This window comes from Zootermopsis nevadensis, unplaced genomic scaffold (genome assembly GCF_977971745.1).
Source record: "Zootermopsis nevadensis isolate Lab colony 2312 unplaced genomic scaffold, Znev_1.0 Znev_ptg000013l, whole genome shotgun sequence".
Classification (NCBI taxonomy): Eukaryota; Metazoa; Arthropoda; class Insecta; order Blattodea; family Termopsidae; genus Zootermopsis; species Zootermopsis nevadensis.
The window spans coordinates 1,353,365-1,376,209 of NW_028259145.1; the positions used below are offsets into that span (position 1 = coordinate 1,353,365).

The 22,845-nt window shown below is 40.2% G+C and overlaps 1 protein-coding gene across 2 annotated transcripts in view; it reads right to left on the reverse strand.

Moving 5' to 3' along the window:
* Positions 1-22,845, reverse strand: part of Pkc98E (Protein kinase C) — a 41,670-nt gene that overhangs the window by 8,229 nt on the left and 10,596 nt on the right. The window contains exons 2-11 of one of the 2 annotated variants that reach the window (XM_087348359.1): positions 19,274-19,334; positions 18,210-18,369; positions 15,424-15,455; positions 13,403-13,485; positions 11,962-12,106; positions 9,875-10,017; positions 8,597-8,819; positions 6,569-6,876; positions 4,206-4,360; positions 51-189 (exon numbers count right to left, since the gene is read on the reverse strand). In XM_087348359.1, coding sequence (XP_087204485.1) covers positions 51-189; positions 4,206-4,360; positions 6,569-6,876; positions 8,597-8,819; positions 9,875-10,017; positions 11,962-12,106; positions 13,403-13,485; positions 15,424-15,455; positions 18,210-18,369; positions 19,274-19,334 — 1,449 coding nt within the window. The other variant, XM_087348360.1, reaches the window with a different exon arrangement.

The window sequence follows — 22,845 nt, forward strand, 5'->3', positions numbered from 1 at the left end:
TCTAAACAAAATGTAATACAGTCACAATTAAAATGAAAGGTGATAATTACCTCAGGGGCGATGTAATCTGGAGTGCCGCAGAAGGTCGTGGTGGTGGCTCCATCAGATATCCCTTCCTTGCACATCCCAAAGTCAGCCAATTTACAATGGCCTTCGTTGTCCAGCAAAATATTGTCTAACTTCAGATCTCTATAAACCAAAGACATACATCATACCCAGTTATTGTGGTCATTTTTATTATTATACTGCAGTTAAATATACAAGGTAACTAAAATCCATCGTTACTAAATTTTTCAAGGCAAAGGAATTAACATGCAAACACACAAAATAACTCTCAATTACATGCAATATATATAAGGACCATATTCTACTCCCAAAATCAAGACGAGAAGTTCTTATAAACATATGATCACAACCACAGTCAGCGGGAATGGAAAGCATTAGGAGCATATTTATTGCTTAGATTTTAACATAACACTGTCTTAATGCTTACAAAAAGTTGTTGAAAATGTCGTTAGTCTGAATATACATGTGAGCCCTGACTCCCAGAATTCCTGGCATTCTGAAAAATTCCAGGCATGTCATATTGCTATTGCAGCTGCTTGAATCACACAGCAAATTTTATCCTGCCTGTTTGAATTGAATTTGAATAAACTATGCCCCACAGGTAGTAGATGGCAAGTGTGAGATTGGGTGATCATGGGAGCCACAAAATTGGTCTGTTTTCTCTTATACATCCTTCTGCTTCTTTTATGGCGCACCAGTCCGAATTCGAGCCTTGGCCTCCTCTCATGTGAGATGTTTCTTTGTCTTTGAAGTGTGCATTTATGAGTAGTGAGTGACAAGCCCACTGCCTCTGCACAATTTCTACTTAATCCTGATTTGACTGCTAGAGCCATCTAGTAGTGAATCAGGAGAGACTTGGGTGCTGAATTTTGCTTACGAAACTTCTCGTTCATGCTCGTAGGGTTCTTTTACATGCCGAAAATCTATGACATGAGACCATCGGCTTTACTTCCCCTCTGAAGGAAGTTGTACTATAAATTTTTATCACCCTTAAAAACCCATCGACCTCGGCCAGGTTCGAAACTGTGAACCTTGGGTCCAGTGGCGAGTACGCTACCCACTTGTCCACCGGGGGCGACCTTATAGATCCACCTGGGTAATTAGAATCAAAAAATTACTTTATGCCTAGAATAATTTTTTTCCATGCTGAGAAAATGCTAGAACAGGACATATATGGTATGGATACAACTGTCCATTCAACACTTTCCCTGCCATAGATTGAGAATTATAACAAGAAGCCGACTCTCTGGTACTAGCAGGATCATTCAACACCGTGCAGAGTATCTTCAGCACTGGCACCCCTGCAATTTCACTGTCCGCCAGCATTTGCCATACGTGACAGTGGACAGCCTGTTTCAAACAACAATCAAGAGAGATTAATGTAACTGGGTCCAGAAGCCTTCACTTTCAGTGTGACGTAGAGCAGCTGAACTAACAACGCTGTGCTTGAAAATATCAGAATAATCCTGATTAAGTACTTACTGTCTCTCTACCACACCAGCAACACAGTAATGTGAATCTCACTAGCGACCACATATTTATGGAAACTTTTTTGCTTGATCTTAGGAGAAGAATATGACTTCTGTATATGTAACACATGTAGTAATTAGCCAGTCACAGTGGCTGCGCAGTCTCAGGCGTGGGCCTTGTGCGCTTGGACACTGGGACCGTGGGTTTGAATCCCACTCAAGGCATGGAAGTTTGTCCGCGCCTGTGTCGTGCTGTCCTGCGTACAGGTAGAGGCCTTGCGATGGTCTGTTCACTTGTCCAAGGAGTCCTACCAAATGTCTAAATAGATTAAATGAATGAATGAATACCTCAACACCTGTACGTAGAAGAGGATCAACTAAGAAAAGAGAAGAAAAATAAACATGTAGTTCCAAAGTAACTGTCAAGTTGATTCTGTATTCATATTTAAAATCACTGAATTATTATTATTATTATTATTACTATTATTAATGATAAAATATGATTTAAGTTTACTTTGCTTGGAAGCGATTGTAAAATACATTTGAAGATCGCTGTCTTCTGGGTTGTTGCCCTGATGATGGAGGCAGTAAGGACCTCTGAAACGTCGGTAAACTTCTACCAGACTACACGGCACTACAACCCAGAAGACAACGACCTTCAGACTCACTGCCATGAAAACCTCACATCCTATATAGTTGTATATTTATTTATCCCCCACCACACACACACACACACGCATGCACACACAAATACGGCGATTCTTCATTAAAGCATTCATTTTGTAAATGGTTTCAATGCAAAATCAACCAATACAAATTCTTTTTCTCTGGAAAGAATATAACAAAATAATGTTCACTCCGTCAACACACTGTAAATAGAAAATAATTTTTATAATAATAATTTTATAATATTAAGCATGCATATAGAATTTTTATAATGATGTAAAATTTAAACAAGATCCATTAGTGAATGGAATATATTAACCAATAACTGATACAATAAGTACAGGACTTGTATAACATGAAATACTAATTTTTAAACCTTCTACAAATGTAAACATTGCAACACAGGACAAGAAAGATCAATCTGTTATGAATTCGTTCGTAGACAAGTAGCCTGACTCTTTGTTACTGTACTACCCTTGAAGATGGTGATTAGCCGAAACACGTACAGCATGAATGAATAATAATTATGGATGCATTCAGGTTGTTTCTGATGTCAGAGAGGATGCACAAAAAGTCACGCAACCCATTCCTGAGACATGTTCCATTTGTTAAAAAGTAAATTACACTCAAAATTATATACAAAAAGACAAGTTATCAAAAGCGCTGGAAATGTCTGTGTTCAGCGACACATTCAATCTTCTCCTCACGTTTAATGTAACCCAATGAAGAGATCCTGCGTCACAGAAACAGTTCACAAGACGAGATACTGTCAATATGTTTGGCACAGAATAATTGGCAAATGCATCTCTAAAGGTGGCGACTGACTTGTAACATTTACTCGTAATGTAACAATCGCGGCGAGCATGTTACATTACACCACAACTGGTGAGGCGTATCGAATGCTCGTTTTGAACGCTCGGCTCGACTGTGCTCATGTGTGCTCCATTCATTTCATTCAATATGTCGGATGTGGAGGTTGTGTTATCTTTGTTTCATTTAATACGCTACTCTTATCTAAAGAACTCGTGAATGCTCGTTATGACGCCGCTCGACTGACTGACTGACTTGTAATGTAACACTCAAAGGGATTCGCGAAAAAACCGACAACACGATGGAGCGCCCGCGAGCGTGAGCGGCTCACATCGAGCGGCTCCGTTCGCTGTCTTCACTTGTGTAATGCTCGATTTGTAACACGTTACATTACAGGCAAATGTTACAAGTCAGTCGCCACCTTAAACACAGCAGCAGGCCAAGACCCAACCTAGGTTGTAGCGCCCAAGATGATGATGATCCCTAAACACATTCTGGCAAGTTAAAAAGTAGGTAGCATCTGACAATAAAAATCCAATGCATTTGTGAAAAAGACATCCTTGCACTCAGACCGTCGTAAGACAAACTGGCATGAACAGGTCACATGACATGGCCTGCATGGGCTCTTGAAGAGTCACGGCGACACTGTGCATGTCAACCGGTCAAATTGTACTGAATTGCAACCATCAATAAATATTAGTATGGGCTTCGTGACTAAAATATTTTATATTTAACAATAATGTTTTTTGTCACTCTGTACAGACAGTGGAGTTCATCATACATTAGGCATTTTGTCGTATCACCAAGCTCTTGCTATTCCAGTCGTAGTAAGCTTAATGCGCTGCACTGTTGAATCCTGCAATTAAAATTATTAGAAGCCAAACCACTTAATGTTCACTTTTAAACTATTACTCACTGAATTTCGACAATCAACTGCTGTCTTCTACGTCGCTGTGCTGTGTAGTCGGCCACCTTCAATCAATTTTCTGTTTTTCTACCACAGTGGTACTTACCTTCTTCGGCTTACAGAAACTACTGTTTAAAAAAGGAGGGTCATTTTGGTTTGATGGTAACAGTGCCATGGAGATTAAGAACCACTGATCTTAAGCAATAGTTAAAGTAATGTGACGGGAACATTTACACACTCTGAATTTTATAAATTACAGACAAAACCTTAACAACGGACATGCCTACCTATACACAACCCCATGCTTGTGCAAGAACTGCAACGCCAATGTCACCTCAGCAGCATAAAATCGTGCTCGTGGTTCATCAAACTTGCGTGCTCGCTGGATTTGAAACATGAGGTCCCCACCATTCACATATTCCATAACAAAGAACAATCGGTCCTGTGAACAAAACACAACAGAAAAGTCAATAAGTACAATGACGCAAAGCAGAAAAATGTCTACCACGCACAAGTTTAAAAAACTTCACTGCTTTTTCAAAAACTTGTTTCTCACTGGGTATCCATTTTACTAGAGACGAAAAACTGACTGAAAGGATTAAGTATTTTCTAGCGATTTCGTGTTTGCCCGTTTGAAGACACTGTGTCAAATGCACTGGATTATGTAACATACAGCATAATTATGAATTAGTACGTGAGACAAACATCTTGGCCTATATAAATGCATATGAGCAACAAACCTTAGCTAGGGCAGGTAGTCTCCTAGTCAAGATTAAAACCATATATCTCCAATATATTAACCAAGAGACTTAATCATTACACTGCAATGTTCAGCAAAAACCTCAGCTTGTCTCATAACAAATTCAATTACTCACATGAAGTTCATACTGACTGCAGCATATAAATGTCCTCGGTGTTATTTCAGGCAATTTATTATTATTATTATTATTAACGTGGAGAAACTCAACAAATGTTTATGTTTTGTATCAATCTTTCTCACCTGACAGGATATCATAGGCATGATCATTAAATATGAATCACTGGAAAAAATTATTATCCCTTAACTCAAGAGGATTTTTCTTTACAGAATCATCCACAGTAATTAGAATTTTATCCATTCTTTCTGTATGAATATAAACAGCAGCTGAGCCTGTTCCAAATTTGTTAAATTTTAAAATGTATTATACAGTGAAAAACTGAAAGAGCAAAATAATCAAACATTTATGTGATAGTTTCATTTATGAAACTAATTAGAATCTGTAAAGAGAGAAGAATGTTTAAATAAGAATTTGTATATATTTATAACCTTCCTCAGAACTATCTCTCGAGCAAGATAAATGTCAAAAATATTCCTTTCTTAAATCAAACCCCACTTATTTTCAACACTGACCTTGAGATTTATCATCATTGCAAAACACAGTTCAACATGAAACTGAAAACATCTAAACTCAAAATCGGTAATCAGATGGTATTCTGGGAATAAATACAGTTTTGGCTTTGGCAAGTTTTGTTAAAATTGTAGCTTCTATTATGCTCTTCCTTAAATGTTTCACCATAAGACTAGTCTAAATACGTAATTTTTGGGAGTGATCTCCCAGAAAAGAACAATGATGTTATTAAAAGTTGTACGATTTGAGGTTTTCACAGCGATGTGTATGAAGATTTCTGTCTTCTGGGTTGTTGCGCCGTGTAGTACGGCGCAACAACCCAGAAGACAGAAATCTTCTTATTAAAAGTTGTTTTATAACCTTTTGTTCATTTGCAATCAACTACCATAATTACGTTTCAATATACAGGATAACCATCATCACCAGAACTTGAAACAAGGACACTTCCTTTGTGGATGTGGCATTTGTTCCTGTAATTTCCTCTATGAAACAAACAACTTTGGTCTTAGCAATGTTCCTCTGAACCACTCTATTTCCAAGCTACACAAATCATCTTAACTGGGGCTCACACCCAAGATAGTTTTTCATGATTGTGGCCTGTGTCCTTGCAATGTCCTCTTGAATACAAATAACTTTGGTCTTGGTACCATTCTTCCACCATATTTAGTTTCAAAGCTACAGGAACAACTCTCACTGGGATTTGAACTCAAAAAACATTTGCACAGTTTTGACCTTTCTGTGATATCCCCGGTTTAATGACATTCAAAGTTTAGCGCAAATTAGCGTATCCTTTCTCGAGCTTTACGCAAACATACATACAGACACATAAAACCAATAATTTCAATTTTATTCGATACAAGATAAACTGTAAACTACCAATTGATCTATATGCTTACAGATGATGGCAACAAACCAATCGCTGGATACTTTTACCGAAGAAAAAATATCACTACAAAAAACACAGCATTACATATTCCAAACAACTGTGTATTAAGTACCAGTCACATATTAAATCACATGTGAACCAAAAACAGCAACATCTGCGTAAAATATGAAGTCCACCATCCATCAGTACATGAAAAACAAAACTCAGTGTACAATTTTAACGTGATGCTGACAATACTTTTTTTCCAATAGATAATAACATGTTGCAAGACTATGATGACAACTGACTATACAACGGCCCACATATAAACATGTTAAACTTCAGTATTAGTGACTTGCCTAAAAATCCAAAAAGATTTACAAAAACTGTAACGCACCTTAGTCTGGAAGCACGAATGAAGTGCAGTGAGGAAGGGATGTTTAGCAGCAAGAGCAAGAATCCGTTTTTCCGTCATGGTGCAATCCACGTCATCATCTTGGATGATGACATCTTTCTTGAGCACCTTTACAGCATACACTTCATCAGTAGAGCCAATGCCACCTGGTGCCTTTCGCTCTGCAAGCATCACCTTGCCAAAGCTACCCTTACCCAAAACCTTAATGAAGTGGAAGTCTTCAAGAGAAATTCTACGTTCACGGCCACTTCCACCTCTCTCTACAATTTGTTCTGTCCCACCCAGACGACCTATAACACAACCATTTGCATAATTTTAAATAGAAATTTTCTTTTACAATTATTCTGTATCATAACAAACTGTACGTATTGAATCAAAAAATTATATTATACTAAGGGATGAGGCATTACACAAGTTCAAATTATAAAAAAATGTAATCATTAAATACACATAAGTAAACAATTATACACTACAAATTCTTGCTGAGCAACGTTATGTAAACTGGATATTACAGAAAGAAGCATTTATGAGAGTAAGCTGATGACAAAAAACTTGCTCATGTGGGAAGGATTTTTAATGGTAAAATTGTCTACACAACTTTTACTTATCACACAACAGGATTCAACATCTAAATATGATAAAACAAAACCATATTTCATTTTTACCATCTTGTTGGGAAAGATGTCCACCCATATTACAATTTTGATGAAAGGTACAAATTTTAAAGCTTTCGTGTAATGTTCTCAAACCTCCTGTTGCTGTGAGAAGACATTATTTTAATATTTTAAAAATCAGATTCTGAAATAACAATCAAAATTTCTTTGAATGAACAGCACCCAAATTCTGTACACATGGATTAGATTCTGTAAGTTCCAGTTACTGCATTTCATCACATAATCTTCTTCTTCTATGGCTCTCTGGTCCGTATTCGGTCCACGGCCTCCTCAATTCTCCTCTTCAATTCAGTCCTCTGTTAGGTCCGTCTGTCTGAGGCTTTGATCGAGGTTTCGAGACATCTTCCTTTTTACGGTGCAAGGTTGTTAGCCTTGCGACCAACCCCCAACCTGGAGGACCAGGGTACCTCTCCCCCTCAACCAATCTGGCTAGGGAGGCCCTACCAGTAGCTATGCTACCGCCAGCATAGCTCTTGGGGTCATCACATAATCTATCTCATGCTATAATTCATACATGCTTTTTTATGTTGCGACATTATGAAAAAAGAAATTCCCACACATATTGTAACCTTCATTCTTATGTATGAAAGACATCGATAATTGAGATATCAAACCAGAAATAAACATGACTAGATGAGCATTTAAGCATGAAGAATGTGCAGGAAGTAGGATATGAGGTTCTCTATGAAATGGCTGTCTTCCGGTCTGTAGTGACGAGTAGTCTGGCAGATGTTTACTAGCATTTCAGAGATCCTTGCTGCCTCCGTCATCAGGGCCATGACGGAGGCAGAAGAGTTCTGCTACTGCTACATGCCATGAGATGTGAGGCGTGGCCTTGCAGCCAAGCAAATGTGACAGATGGAACACTGTTTCATGCATAAGAAACATTAGCATGACAAAGGTTAACATCTGGGATTGAGTAAATTGTAGATTTCATTACCAATATTTTACTTTGCTGACAGTGCATATATGTACAAGCGTTTTAATGCCTGTAACAAAGCACAATGAACAACTTGAAGAGTGTGTAATTATTTATTTATAACACATGAAAAACTTGCGTATAAACTTCCATGACTACATGAGAAAAACACAAACATAATGCGACTATTTTATAGCGCAGAAGTTTCTTGCATGTGATATAAATAAATTATTACACACCCTGAAAATCATCTGCTAATTTTTCAAAGCCTGTATTTACAAAATGCACTTAAAACATAAAAATGGCCTATATTCAGTTACCAATTAACCTCATGTAGTTCTTAGCCAGTATTACAGTAAAAAAATGTTATTTTTTTTTATCACAGACCACTTTCATAAACCCCACAGAAGTTCTTACCTCCTTCAGATTCAGAAGCGTCTTTGTTTTTGTCACGATTCTTGTCATCTATAAATGGCTGAACAACGATTCGGTTCTCAGTATCACCTTCTCCTCCTTCAGATATCTGACATGGAACAACTAGGTCACCTCTCCTTAATCCAGGTTCATCCTCAGATGAAACCGCACCACCGTCTCCAATGTGGTCACCACCTGACGGAAAATTACCCGATGAACCACCTGACTGTAAAAAAAATCAGCATATAAATATATATTTATTTATTTATTTTATTTAGTGTTCTGTCTGACGACAGGTCCATATGAACAGGATCCTTCCATCCTTTTCTCGGACTGGGACCTGTTCATATACGTTCTTTGCAGATGATCCAGAAGTGGTTTGCCATTGCCTTCTTCTGTGTGTGAATAGAGTAATTGTTGGGATGCCACGGAGGAAAACTCCGTGTTGCCTAGACCACGGCCTTGCCCAACACAAGTTATAAATTCGGGCACCGCCGGGAATCGAACCCGAGACCCCAGGATCACAAGACCAATGTTCTATCAGACAATAGTTAAAATAAAACATATAGCACACATAATCTTACATTGTAAACTGTAATTTGGAATACCCTAATACTAAGTTTGTTTTACAATAGATCTGATAACATTCTTGAGAACAAAGTCTGAAATTAATATGTGAGACTTCCTAGATTTCTTCACAGTACAATATGAAACAAAACCTATATTTTTGTAAATAAATATGTACATAAAGATACATGAAGAGCAGAGGGTTTGGATTAATATTGCCAATATATCAAATGTACGCATTCAAATATATTTGTTTACTTTTTATATAAAGTTAAACTGTATTTTGGAAATGTTTTGTAGACTGCTGTCTTCTGGGTTATTGTGCCATGTAGTCTGGTAGATTTCTTTGACATATCAAAACATACAGCTACTTCCTTAAAGGTTTCAGGTTACCATCAGGTAAAATAGCAGACAAATTACTATTTCTACCATCAGCAATAAGGTACCGGTAAACTTGTATGTATGTAAATCAAATGTCTGCGACAACAAGACTCACTCAGAAACTGACCAACTGCCATCGCTGTTACAGGCTGCTAACTTCGCTGGCACAATTATGCAGACATCCCAGAAAATTCTTGCAGGCCATTTTTGCAGTTTCAAAATAATACCTTGACAAATTATGACAGAAAATGGTACAATAAACCAAAGCAGAGAAGAAGAAAGTAGAAGAAGGAAAACCGGAAACATAAGAGAAACAAAAAATGAACAACTGACCTTATTGGGTTTGCGTGCTGCTGGAACCAACTTGTCTGTCGAGATTCCCATGGCTGCCAAGATCTGTGCCATTTCCTTTGTGTTGATGCCACAATTGTTGGCGACATTTTTCTGGCATCGTTTATGTACATTCAAATTACAAACTGTAACAAAATTAAATAATAATGCTTTAATGTGACATTAAATAACTTCATAAATTTGAACAATAATGCACACAAGGTCAATCATAGAGATGATCATCATTTGGGATGTTGTACCTCGTAGTCTGATAGAAAACGACTGACATTTCGGAGGCACTTACTGCCTCCATCATCAGGGCGATGAGTAAGCTACAGGTGAAAAAGTTGGTTTAGCTATACAAGGTTGGACAAGGCAGAAGCTTCATCAGACCAATGTACGAGGCAGGGAGGAGAGGAGAGGAGTAAGGGCAGAAGCAGCATTGGAGGAGGAGGGAATCCATGGCCTGACCAAGAGAAAAAGGGAGGCTAAGATGGAGTACGCAGAGAAAAATGTATAACAAAAATCTGATTTTATCCACTTCAGTTGTAGCAAATACAATATCCGGTATACAGAATTTTAATGAAGGCACAGACTTATAAAATATCTGTACCTCTGAGAACACCTGGAACTCACAATCACATTAGGTGTTCAAAGACCCTCCACTGTTATACGAAATCGTACTTTTTCCATGTCAAATTGATGATTTCAATAACAGGAGCTACTGATGTCATTCTGAGGATTTTATTGCAAAAGGCTCTAAACTGGAGTTACAACTTAAGATGGCTTTCTTCTGGGTTGTAGCACCATGTAGTCTAGTAGAAGTCTACCTCTGATCACGGAGGCAGCGAGGACCTCTGAAATGTTGGTAAACTTCTACCAGACTACACAGCGCAACAACCCAGAAGACAGAAATCTTCATACTCTGATGACGGAGGCAGTATGACCTCTGAAATGTTGGTAAACATCGACCAGACGACACAGCGCAACAAACCAGATGACAGAAATCTTCAGACTCTGATGATGGCGGCAGTATGACCTCTGAAACATTGGTAAACATCGACCAGACGACACAGCGCAACAACCCAGAAGACAGAAATCTTCATACTCTGATGACGGAGGCAGTATGACCTCTGAAACGTTGGCTAACATCGACCAGACTACACAGCGCAACAACCCAGAAGACAGAAATCTTCAGACTCTGATGACGGAGGCAGTATGACCTCTGAAACGTTGGTAAACATCGACCAGACTACACAGCGCAACAACCCAGAAGACAGAAATCTTCATACTCTGATGACGGAGGCAGTATGACCTCTGAAACGTTGGCAAACATCGACCAGACTACACAGCGCAACAACCCAGAAGACAGAAATCTTCAGACTCTGATGACGGAGGCAGTATGACCTCTGAAATGTTGGTAAACATCGACCAGACTACACAGCGCAACAACCCAGAAGACAGAAATCTTCATACTCTGATGACGGAGGCAGTATGACCTCTGAAACGTTGGCTAACATCGACCAGACTACACAGCGCAACAACCCAGAAGACAGAAATCTTCATCGCCCTGATGACGGAGGCAGTATGACCTCTGAAACGTTGGCTAACATCGACCAGACTACACAGCGCAACAACCTAGAAGACAGAAATCTTCAGACTCTGATGACGGAGGCAGTATGACCTCTGAAATGTTGGTAAACATCGACCAGACTACACAGCGCAACAACCCAGAAGACAGAAATCTTCATACTCTGATGACGGAGGCAGTATGACCTCTGAAACGTTGGCTAACATCGACCAGACTACACAGCGCAACAACCTAGAAGACAGAAATCTTCATACTCGTCGCCCTGATGACGGAGGCAGTATGACCTCTGAAACGTTGGTAAACATCGACCAGACGATACAGCGCAACAACCCAGAAGACAGCCATCTTCAGACTCAATGCCACGAAAAACTCAAATCCTACTTGGAGTTACAACTGCTTACCTCTTAGGCAGAGGTATCTTAATACAAAATACAAAAGAGGGCACAGGATGAAAACCTCGTGTAAAAAGCAGCTTTATTTATATTGTTTATACAATTACCTTCACACTGGAGTCCCTGACGAAACAGCCCATACAGCAAAGATCCACAGTGGTCACAGAATGTGAACCTCTTGTAACTGTGCACCAGGAAGCGATGTGGTATATTCACACTGAACCGCTGCCCCTGTTGGATACCCTGGTTCAGCTGTTGAGAAGGAATAATTTGCTCAATGGCAGTACACGGTTCCATATCCAGGTACCTTAGCGGCTCCTTATTTTCACCAACTTGCAACTTTAAACGATATATACTGCAATGTATATCCTTTAAACATCACACATCCACATTCTGCCAACATTTTCAATACTTACCTTGCAACATACGAGGTGCGATCAAAAAATTTCAAGACTGCACCTATAAAAACCCGTACACTTATCTCAGGTATTAAATTCATCCATCACCCTCGAAGTAGTTCCCCTGGGAGTGAACACAACGATCCCAGCGCCGCTGCCAAGCCTGGAAGCATCCCTGGAAATCTTTCTTTGTCAGCCTGTCAAGCACCATCTGCGATTCTGCCTGAATCTCTTCTATCGTCTCAAATCTCCTTCCCTTTAGCTGAATTTTCATCTTTGGGAAGAGGAAGAAGTCACACGGAGCTTAGAAAGGAAGTTGGGGTCGGTTCTTGCAAGATCTTTGAGCTCCTGACAAACGAGAAGTCGATTCCGATTCTGCTTCTGGTCCTCAGACAGGATGCGTCGTCGCATGTGGAGTTCTTCCTTTAGAATCAGCTGACAGGTCCCATAGCCTATCCCAACAATTTCGCACAAGTCGTTGATGGTACGACGTCGATCTTCGTAACATTTTCGGGCGTTGTGCTCGAAGATGGTCGTCCAGAACGCTCGTCATCATCGACAGAGGTTCGGCCATTTTTAAAACGTGAATGCCACACAAAAGTTTGTGCACGACCCATTGCGGACTCCCCAAATGCTTGCTTTAGCATTTCATAGGTTTCCGTAGCCGTTTTGGCGAGTCTTTGGCAAAATTTGAAAATCCGCCATTCCGAAATCGCAGGAGGGTCGGTGTAATGCACTACCAAAACGCCCGTAACTAAGAAAGAAATGCTAAATCGATGATGCCGGCTGGCACACTGATTCACTATGAATGTAGGCCGCACCCCCTAGCGGCAGAAGCTCGTCCTACTTCCGGTTCGCCCTCTATTGACACAGTCTGGAAACTTTCTGATCGCACCTCGTACCTAGCACTGTTCATATTGTTCATTATCATGTACAGAAAAACCTGAAATTTTGGATAGGTGAAGACACATGTTCTCGCTGATACAATTTCCTTTTCCACTTACGAATATACATTTTTATTTATCATAGTGCCTCTTTGCCAACATTTACTTAGACAAAAGAACTATAACCACTGACATCTGTAGCACACCTCTTGAATCAGAAAAATATCTAATGTACGCACTAAATATCTGATAAATTTGTTACTTGCCTCATCCTGCGTTGCATCCTTCATGCCAGGACACTTTGTAACCACTGACTGGTGGCAGCGTTTGTGGACCACACAAGTACATACTGCAACAGAAAGAATAAAAATGTTCTAGAAATGACGCACCACAGCATTTTTATAAAACATGTTCATACATGTGGGACTAAAAATTCATACCACACATGTAAGGTATAATAATCACTCGCTGCACTCATAATGCTTCTTCAGATACATGACAAGACATTACGTTCAGTAATATTCATTTACAGCCATAGTAGGTGTTTCAATGTGGTAGCACACTGGAATAACATTCAATATTTCATGGCACACCAAAACAAAAATTATTAATAGTTTTTCCTAGGTAAACAGACCATTCTCACAGTCTTAAATCTGTCATGCTTTCAATTTATGTTTTTTGCATTAAAGATGAAAAAATTAACAGCATTTTAGACACGAGTAATAAATATAGGAGTGAGACTAATTAACTAATAAGATTCAAGTGCTGTTCTTATAAATCACAATATTAAACATAAATAACTACGAGAAATCCGGTTCTTGCTCTATAAACAGGTAGTAATGAGACCAAAAATGAAGAACAGCTCTGTACCAAAGTAAAAAAGGTGTGCTAAGAAGATCAAGGAACTATCAATTTCTATGCAATGTACATCATAATTAATTTGCATGGGACAAAATTTCACACAGAACTGTATTCGACGCTTTATCAAAATGTGCATATCCAACACAGTGGGTGGTCTGACAACGTTTGCAGCAAAACAACGTAGTCAACATCACACGGAAAATGCCTATTCTTCATAAATGCTTCAGAGTTCAGAGATTTCAAAACAAAAATCAAACTACATTTCCATAACATAGTTCGGAGCGTCAACAGACTGTAGACCAAGATAAATATTTTTATTTTGAATGGTATTTCCTCATTTTTGTATAAATCACTGTAATAACAAAATTATTCTACGTTATCATTTCTGAATCAAATAATAAAGAGAAAAAAACACTACAAAGAATAAAAGTCCAGCCAACCACTAGTCAAACTATTAAGTTAACAGTGCTTACACTACATACATCCAAATTTAGAGTTTTCTCTTTCACGACTCATGTATCAAAATTATCATCGCAACACTTTAGAACAGGGGTGGCCGACCCAAATGATCTTTCGGGCCACTTTGGAAATGCATCATAACTCCGCGGGCCACATATAAAATTATATATCCCCATATGGATGCACAAATAATGTATTTTTTTAATACATTGGTTTTCACTACTTTGGCCATTATAAAATAAATATATTTTGTAAAAGTGTGATGAATCTCGCGGGCCGGGAAAATGTTCAAGGCGGGCCACATGCGGCCCGCGGGTTGGCCACCCCTGCTTTAGAATGACAGTTATTTAAACATTCCAGTTTATTAAAATTACGAAGGATCAGTTTCAGTTCCTTTAGCTAATAGAAGGATCAATTATACTGTCATTATACATTAAGCCTGAATCTGTATTCAATATTGGGAGACCACACCCAACGAAACTTGAAAGTGGGTATTTGTAAACCTCTAGTTAATACAGTTTGAAAATACAGTAAACATTCACAGCAACGATAACAATAAACTTTACAGACACATCAGTACGTTCAGCATCATAGTGCAGCATGGTGTATGAACATACCTGTTACGTTTTCCAACTTTGTTTTGCTCGGGACTGCAAGCATCTGACATCTGCTGGGGACTGATTAACTAAGTGATCAGTTTTTACCTCATTCTCTCGATCTTCAGACCAAAAGTGGCATAAGTGACAGGAGTTTCTTGTGAGAGGAAAAGAAATATTCTGACAGTGTTTAAGGCCATTTAAACATCACTCCTCAAAGGGTTAATATAAGAAAAGTGCATAATATGAAAGCAGAATCTTCCATATCTGCATGTCACGGGTAAAAAGTGCATGGATGATATAAATACATACGGCAATTAGACCAGACAAGATCAGGGTTGAAGAGAACACCATAAAAATCATGTACATACCTTGACATTGGTAGCCTTGTTTTCCCAAACCCCTGTAAATAAATTAAATGCATACAAGCGTAAGTATAAGTTTTTTACTAATTGAAGACCTCCACATAATTAAAAAAACCATGTCAAACTATGTAAAAAAAATTAGCACCTTTAAAAATTTTACATTTCTGCATACTGCTTTCGGAATAGCCTGTAACAAAACAAGCAATTTGGTGTAAAAAGGAAAGACCCTGTACCACAGCCAACCTGTAACGATTTCACAGATTCTCCTGGTTAAATTCTAAACGCCATCTCACACAGAAAAATCAATAAAACCTCAAATCCTACCTAAAAACAATAAATGTTTGCAATCCCTTCAATTCCTGGGCACATGGTGGGTCTGATGTTTTGTCAGTACAACGTCACAACTCTCAACTTTCCAAAATGCCTTCACCCACCAAAAATAGCAGAAAATCTAAGAAAAATTATATAATAAATGTAATTTATGGCAGATGACAAATAAAGTTATTATACAGACTACAAAACTTTCTAGGATACGTATGCAATTTCAATATAGACACAACTGCTCGCAAAAAACATATCAAATTAATATTCAATGTGCATTCAAGCATCCTTTTGTCATCCACAGGCAGGACATATCAAAACAGCAGCTGAATCCATTTTTAATCGCTTCAAGCCCTGGTAATAGCAACTGAGTAATCACGAGAGTTAAAGAAATATTAGGACAGTAGAAGGGAAGAGATGACTGGCTTTCAGGTGCACCACAACCGGGTGAAACTTACGTTCCACAGAAAACCCATCACAAATTTCATGTATGAGGAAGTCTTGAAGCCTTAATAAAATCATCCTTGACAGCATTTGATGTACATTTTGTAATAATTCTGTCAATCTGACGTATACAAAATTTAAGTGCTCAAAATTTTCCAAGTACTAAATGGGAAATTATGTAAGCACACAACTGGCATCATAATCCCCTTGTATTTGTGGCTTTACCACGCCTTCCATTAACTACAATAAGTCTGCCTAACTGGGAGAAGAAGAAGAAGAAGAAGAAAGAAAAAACCTGAATTAATGTTAATGGCTTTTCTGTGACCTTTGACGGAAGAAAGGAGGCTATACTTTGGCCGACTGCAAATGTTCCCTCATAGACCAGTTGGCATTGTACAAGACCGGTGTTTTCGTGGAGATCACATTTGCAAGTTTGAGTCCTTATGTCTAAATACATTTTTTTAAAGTGTGTATTCCATTTACACAAATAGGCATACTCACTGGGAGGGGAGGATATCAGGCGGGAGCTATGGGAGATAGGAGTTGAAGGAGACTGGATTTTGTTGGACCAGGACAGGGTCCGGTGGAGGGCTTTGGTTAATTCGGTGATGAACCTTCGGGTTCGGTAAGCCATCTGGTTGGTTGGGTCCACTATTTGGGAAGCCTGAGGGGAAGAGACCTCTGGGGAGACCTAGACGTAGATGGGAGGATAATCTCAGGCGGGATCTATGGGAGATAGGAGTTGAAGGAGACTGGATTTTGTTGGACCAGGACAGGGTCCGGTGGAGGGCTTTGGTTAATTCGGTGATGAACCTTCGGGTTCCGTAAGCCATCTGGTTGATTGGGTCCACTATTTGGGAAGCCTGAGGGGAAGAGACCTCTGGGGAGACCTAGACGTAGATGGGAGGATAATCTCAGGCGGGATCTATGGGAGATAGGAGTTGAAGGAGACTGGATTTTGTTGGACCAGGACAGGGTCCGGTGGAGGGCTTTGGTTAATTCGGTGATGAACCTTCGGGTTCCGTAAGCCATCTGGTTGATTGGGTCCACTATTTGGGAAGCCTGAGGGGAAGAGACCTCTGGGGAGACCTAGACGTAGATGGGAGGATAATCTCAGGCGGGATCTATGGGAGATAGGAGTTGAAGGAGACTGGATTTTGTTGGACCAGGACAGGGTCCGGTGGAGGGCTTTGGTTAATTCGGTGATGAACCTTCGGGTTCCGTAAGCCATCTGGTTGATTGGGTCCACTATTTGGGAAGCCTGAGGGGAAGAGACCTCTGGGGAGACCTAGACGTAGATGGGAGGATAATCTCAGGCGGGATCTATGGGAGATAGGAGTTGAAGGAGACTGGATTTTGTTGGCCCAGGACAGGGTCCGGTGGAGGGCTTTGGTTAATTCGGTGATGAACCTTCGGGTTCCGTAAGCCATCTGGTTGGTTGGGTCCACTATTTGGGAAGCCTGAGGGGAAGAGACCTCTGGGGAGACCTAGACGTAGATGGGAGGATAATCTCAGGCGGGATCTATGGGAGATAGGAGTTGAAGGCAACTGAATTTTGCTGACCCAGGACAGGGACCGGCGGAGGGTTTTGGTTAATTCAGTGATGAACCTTCGGGTTCCGTAAGCCATCCAGTTAGTTAGTTAGACATACTCATTAAATGTGCGCACTTATTATACCTACTGAAATTCTTATTCCTATTGTTATTCTTGTTACAATAACAAAAGGAACAAGGATATCAACAGGAATAATAATAATAACATGAAGAATAAAAATGGGTCTAACAATACTGAAAAAAATATTGACCTCTACTGTTATAGCTGGAGTAGTAAAAGTTTTAAACATTTCCTTCCAAACTAATTACAACTGCTACAACTTATGTATGTCTCCAAGAAGAGACAAATACTGTACTGGTGGGCCATCCTAACTAATGGCGACACACTGCGCAATGTACGGATAAGTCCCTCAGCCCAATAGAGAGTTACAGAACTACCCACCAGTGGATTGCTGTAGCATGAACTTAACTTACCAGATAAACTCACGACAGTGGGAGCAAAAGGTTGGCTGACGAAGGAATGTGGCCATAAACTTGTGACCATTTACTTGGTGCACACGCCGTCTCATGGCCCCACGCCTCCTGTTCAAACCCTGCCTCTCCTTGAACTCTCTGGGTTTTGTTGTTGGGTGTTCTGGAACAATAATCTTTCTGTACACTGGCTTAACAGTATATTTTTAATTTTCAGTTCAATATATTGTGACGTGTCGCCGCGAGTGCAGCGGACTCGCGCTGGAGGGTAGTGGCCGCTTGACTTCCAGGCTGCCTGGTCTGCATCTTTAGATGCTATACGAACTCCTGCGTGCATTATTGTGTTACCTAAGAAACAGTTTAGTTATCTATTTATTTACATTGTTGTGTTTGTTTACTGCCATTGACAATCGGCTTTCGGGTTAGTGTGGAAAGAGCTGAGCTGTGAATCGCACGTAGAAGTTTGTTGTAGTGTCAAGTGAGTGGAGCTAACGAGAGGTCTGGTGTGGCGCTGAGTAAGGACAGGCCGGCTGCGTGTGAGAGCACCGGGTTCGTGGACCGTGGTGGCTGAGGGGCAAGCGTGTGTCCAGTGGGGTGCTACGGGCCGATGTGTTTGCGTATGTGAAGAGCGCCGAGCTCGGGGGACCAGATAGGCTCGAAGGACAGTGCGAGTGTGTGCGTGCGCGCGTTGAGAGCAGAGAACAGAGACTCAGATACTGTTGTTGTAGTAGAGAGTTGCCTGTCAGTGTAGACCTCTGTATCTGATTTAATTTAACGTGAATAAATCAAGGGTTGACAACCAAGGTCATAACTACCAACCCGCGTCACAATATGCTAGCTACTCTGAAAGTTGAAAGACTCCTCCTTCAAATGTAACATACACCATTGTATCCTAAAGTAATGTTAATAAAGACTAATAAATAGTTTACCAATATGAAACAAACACAGTGCTCAAATTCTTCCCATCACCATGACAATAAAACCATTTTAGGATTTTAAAAGATTTTGTTAAAAATTAAACTATCAAGACATTATTTATCTCATAAATATGACTGAATCCAAAGTACCTTGTGACTTCCATTTCAGTTCGATGCGAATGTGTAACCTTCCCTGCGGCTCTAGATCCACCTGAAAGCAGAAAGTATAAGACCTGTTAACATCTCAAAGCAACACAATACCATCTCTACATGCGATGGCAAAGATAAAAATTCACACATTCAACCACTCCGAATGTATGCATGAAGAAGGCTTCCCATCTCACCTCTGAGACGCACTAAACCACTGGTATGAACACAGGCTTGTGTAAACCTAGGGACAATCATGGAACATAGTGATACAGAGGCATTCCTGTTCCTGCCAGGATTCAAACCCTAGGCATCCTATCTGAAGCCTATCACTTCACTGAGTGCGTTATTATCACTCATCTAGATATGACAGGATTACTAATGTTATGCTGACAGAACCTCCCAGTTTTGAAAGACTTCCAAAGATAAACTTTTATAATGGATGTCAATTAAAAATCAATTTTCTACTAAAACTGCAAATTCAGAAACTGTTTTTGCTCCAAGAAGTTCTTTAAGATGCTACTTAAGGTGGACATTATTTTCAAATTTCACTAAGGATAAGATGACATGTCAATTCAAGATCAATAAAGCTTGTTGGAAACTGGACGTTTCCATCCTCAGGTGGAAAAGTAGGAAGAATCTTATCAGAATTGTCTGTTAGAAAGAGCTGCCTTCACAGATGGTTCAAATATACAGATAAATTAATATCAAGCCTCACACTATAGTAAACTGTAACACTTATACAGTCTGCCTAAGATACACAAAAATAAAGTTCTCCTACGACCACAACATTTCAAGAAACTCTCAGTGCCAATGACTAGCAAAACACCTGCTCAAAGTCCCTCTCCTCTCTAGAAGGGAACATGGACTTGTTCATTAAAAATTTGTAATATTTCATCAATAAGATTAACTGTCTCTCACGGTGATAAGGATAAAGATGGTAGAAATTTACAAATATTTCAGAGATGCTTGCTGCCTTATTATCAGGATGATACAATCATGGAAGCAGCAACCACCTCTGAAATGTATAGACACAGATTTAAATTTTGAAGTATGTTGTCTCTTTTGTGTATCAAACACAAATCATTCTGATCTACGAATTTTTTATATGAAAACTTTTAGTCTGTTTTGTCTTTTGGTTCCACCAAGTATCCTGACATCTAAAACACAACATAACTAATCTTGTAAGACTTGAGGTTCTCACAGCGGTGAGTATGAAGATATCCGTCTTCTGGGTTATTGCGCTGTGTCGTCTGGTCGATGTTCACCAACGTTTCAGAGGTCATACTGCCTCCGTCATCGCCCTGATGACGGAGGCAGTATGACCTCTGAAACGTTGGTAAACATCTACCAGACTACACAGCGCAACAACCCAGAAGACAGAAATCTTCATACTCTGATGACGGAGGCAGTATGACCTCTGAAACGTTGGTTAGCATCGACCAGACTACAAAGCGCAACAACCCAGAAGACAGAAATCTTCATACTCTGATGACGGAGGCAGTATGACCTCTGAAACGTTGGTTAACATCGAACAGACTACACAGCGTAACAACCCAGAAGACAGAAATCTTTATACTCTGATGACGGAGGCAGTATGACCTCTGAAACGTTGGTAAACATCTACCAGACTACACAGCGCAACAACCCAGAAGACAGAAATCTTCATACTCTGATGACGGAGGCAGTATGACCTCTGAAACGTTGGTTAGCATCGACCAGACTACAAAGCGCAACAACCCAGAAGACAGAAATCTTCATACTCTGATGACGGAGGCAGTATGACCTCTGAAACGTTGGTTAACATCGAACAGACTACACAGCGTAACAACCCAGAAGACAGAAATCTTCATACTCTGATGACGGAGGCAGTATGACCTCTGAAACGTTGGCTAACATCGACCAGACTACAAAGCGCAACAACCCAGAAGACAGAAATCTTTATACTCTGATGACGGAGGCAGTATGACCTCTGAAACGTTGGTAAACATCGACCAGACTACACAGCGCAACAACCCAGAAGACAGAAATCTTCATACTCTGATGACGGAGGCAGTATGACCTCTGAAACGTTGGTTAACATCGAACAGACTACACAGCGTAACAACCCAGAAGACAGAAATCTTCATACTCTGATGACGGAGGCAGTATGACCTCTGAAACGTTGGTTAGCATCGACCAGACTACAAAGCGCAACAACCCAGAAGACAGAAATCTTTATACTCTGATGACGGAGGCAGTATGACCTCTGAAACGTTGGTAAACATCGACCAGACTACACAGCGCAACAACCCAGAAGACAGAAATCTTCATACTCTGATGACGGAGGCAGTATGACCTCTGAAACGTTGGTTAGCATCGACCAGACTACAAAGCGCAACAACCCAGAAGACAGAAATCTTCATACTCTGATGACGGAGGCAGTATGACCTCTGAAACGTTGGTTAACATCGACCAGACTACACAGCGCAATAACCCAGAAGACAGAAATCTTCATACTCTGATGACGGAGGCAGTATGACCTCTGAAACGTTGGTTAACATCGAACAGACTACACAGCGTAACAACCCAGAAGACAGAAATCTTCATACTCTGATGACGGAGGCAGGATGACCTCTGAAACGTTGGCTAACATCGACCAGACTACACAGCGCAACAACCCAGAAGACAGAAATCTTCATCGCCCTGATGACGGAGGCAGTATGACCTCTGAAACGTTGGTTAACATCGAACAGACTACACAGCGTAACAACCCAGAAGACAGAAATCTTCATACTCTGATGACGGAGGCAGTATGACCTCTGAAACGTTGGTTAACATCGACCAGACTACACAGCGCAATAACCCAGAAGACAGAAATCTTCATACTCTGATGACGGAGGCAGTATGACCTCTGAAACGTTGGTTAACATCGAACAGACTACACAGCGTAACAACCCAGAAGACAGAAATCTTCATACTCTGATGACGGAGGCAGTATGACCTCTGAAACGTTGGTTAGCATCGACCAGACTACAAAGCGCAACAACCCAGAAGACAGAAATCTTTATACTCTGATGACGGAGGCAGTATGACCTCTGAAACGTTGGTAAACATCGACCAGACTACACAGCGCAACAACCCAGAAGACAGAAATCTTCATACTCTGATGACGGAGGCAGTATGACCTCTGAAACGTTGGTTAGCATCGACCAGACTACAAAGCGCAACAACCCAGAAGACAGAAATCTTCATACTCTGATGACGGAGGCAGTATGACCTCTGAAACGTTGGTTAACATCGACCAGACTACACAGCGCAATAACCCAGAAGACAGAAATCTTCATACTCTGATGACGGAGGCAGTATGACCTCTGAAACGTTGGTTAACATCGAACAGACTACACAGCGTAACAACCCAGAAGACAGAAATCTTCATACTCTGATGACGGAGGCAGTATGACCTCTGAAACGTTGGCTAACATCGACCAGACTACACAGCGCAACAACCCAGAAGACAGAAATCTTCATCGCCCTGATGACGGAGGCAGTATGACCTCTGAAACGTTGGTTAACATCGAACAGACTACACAGCG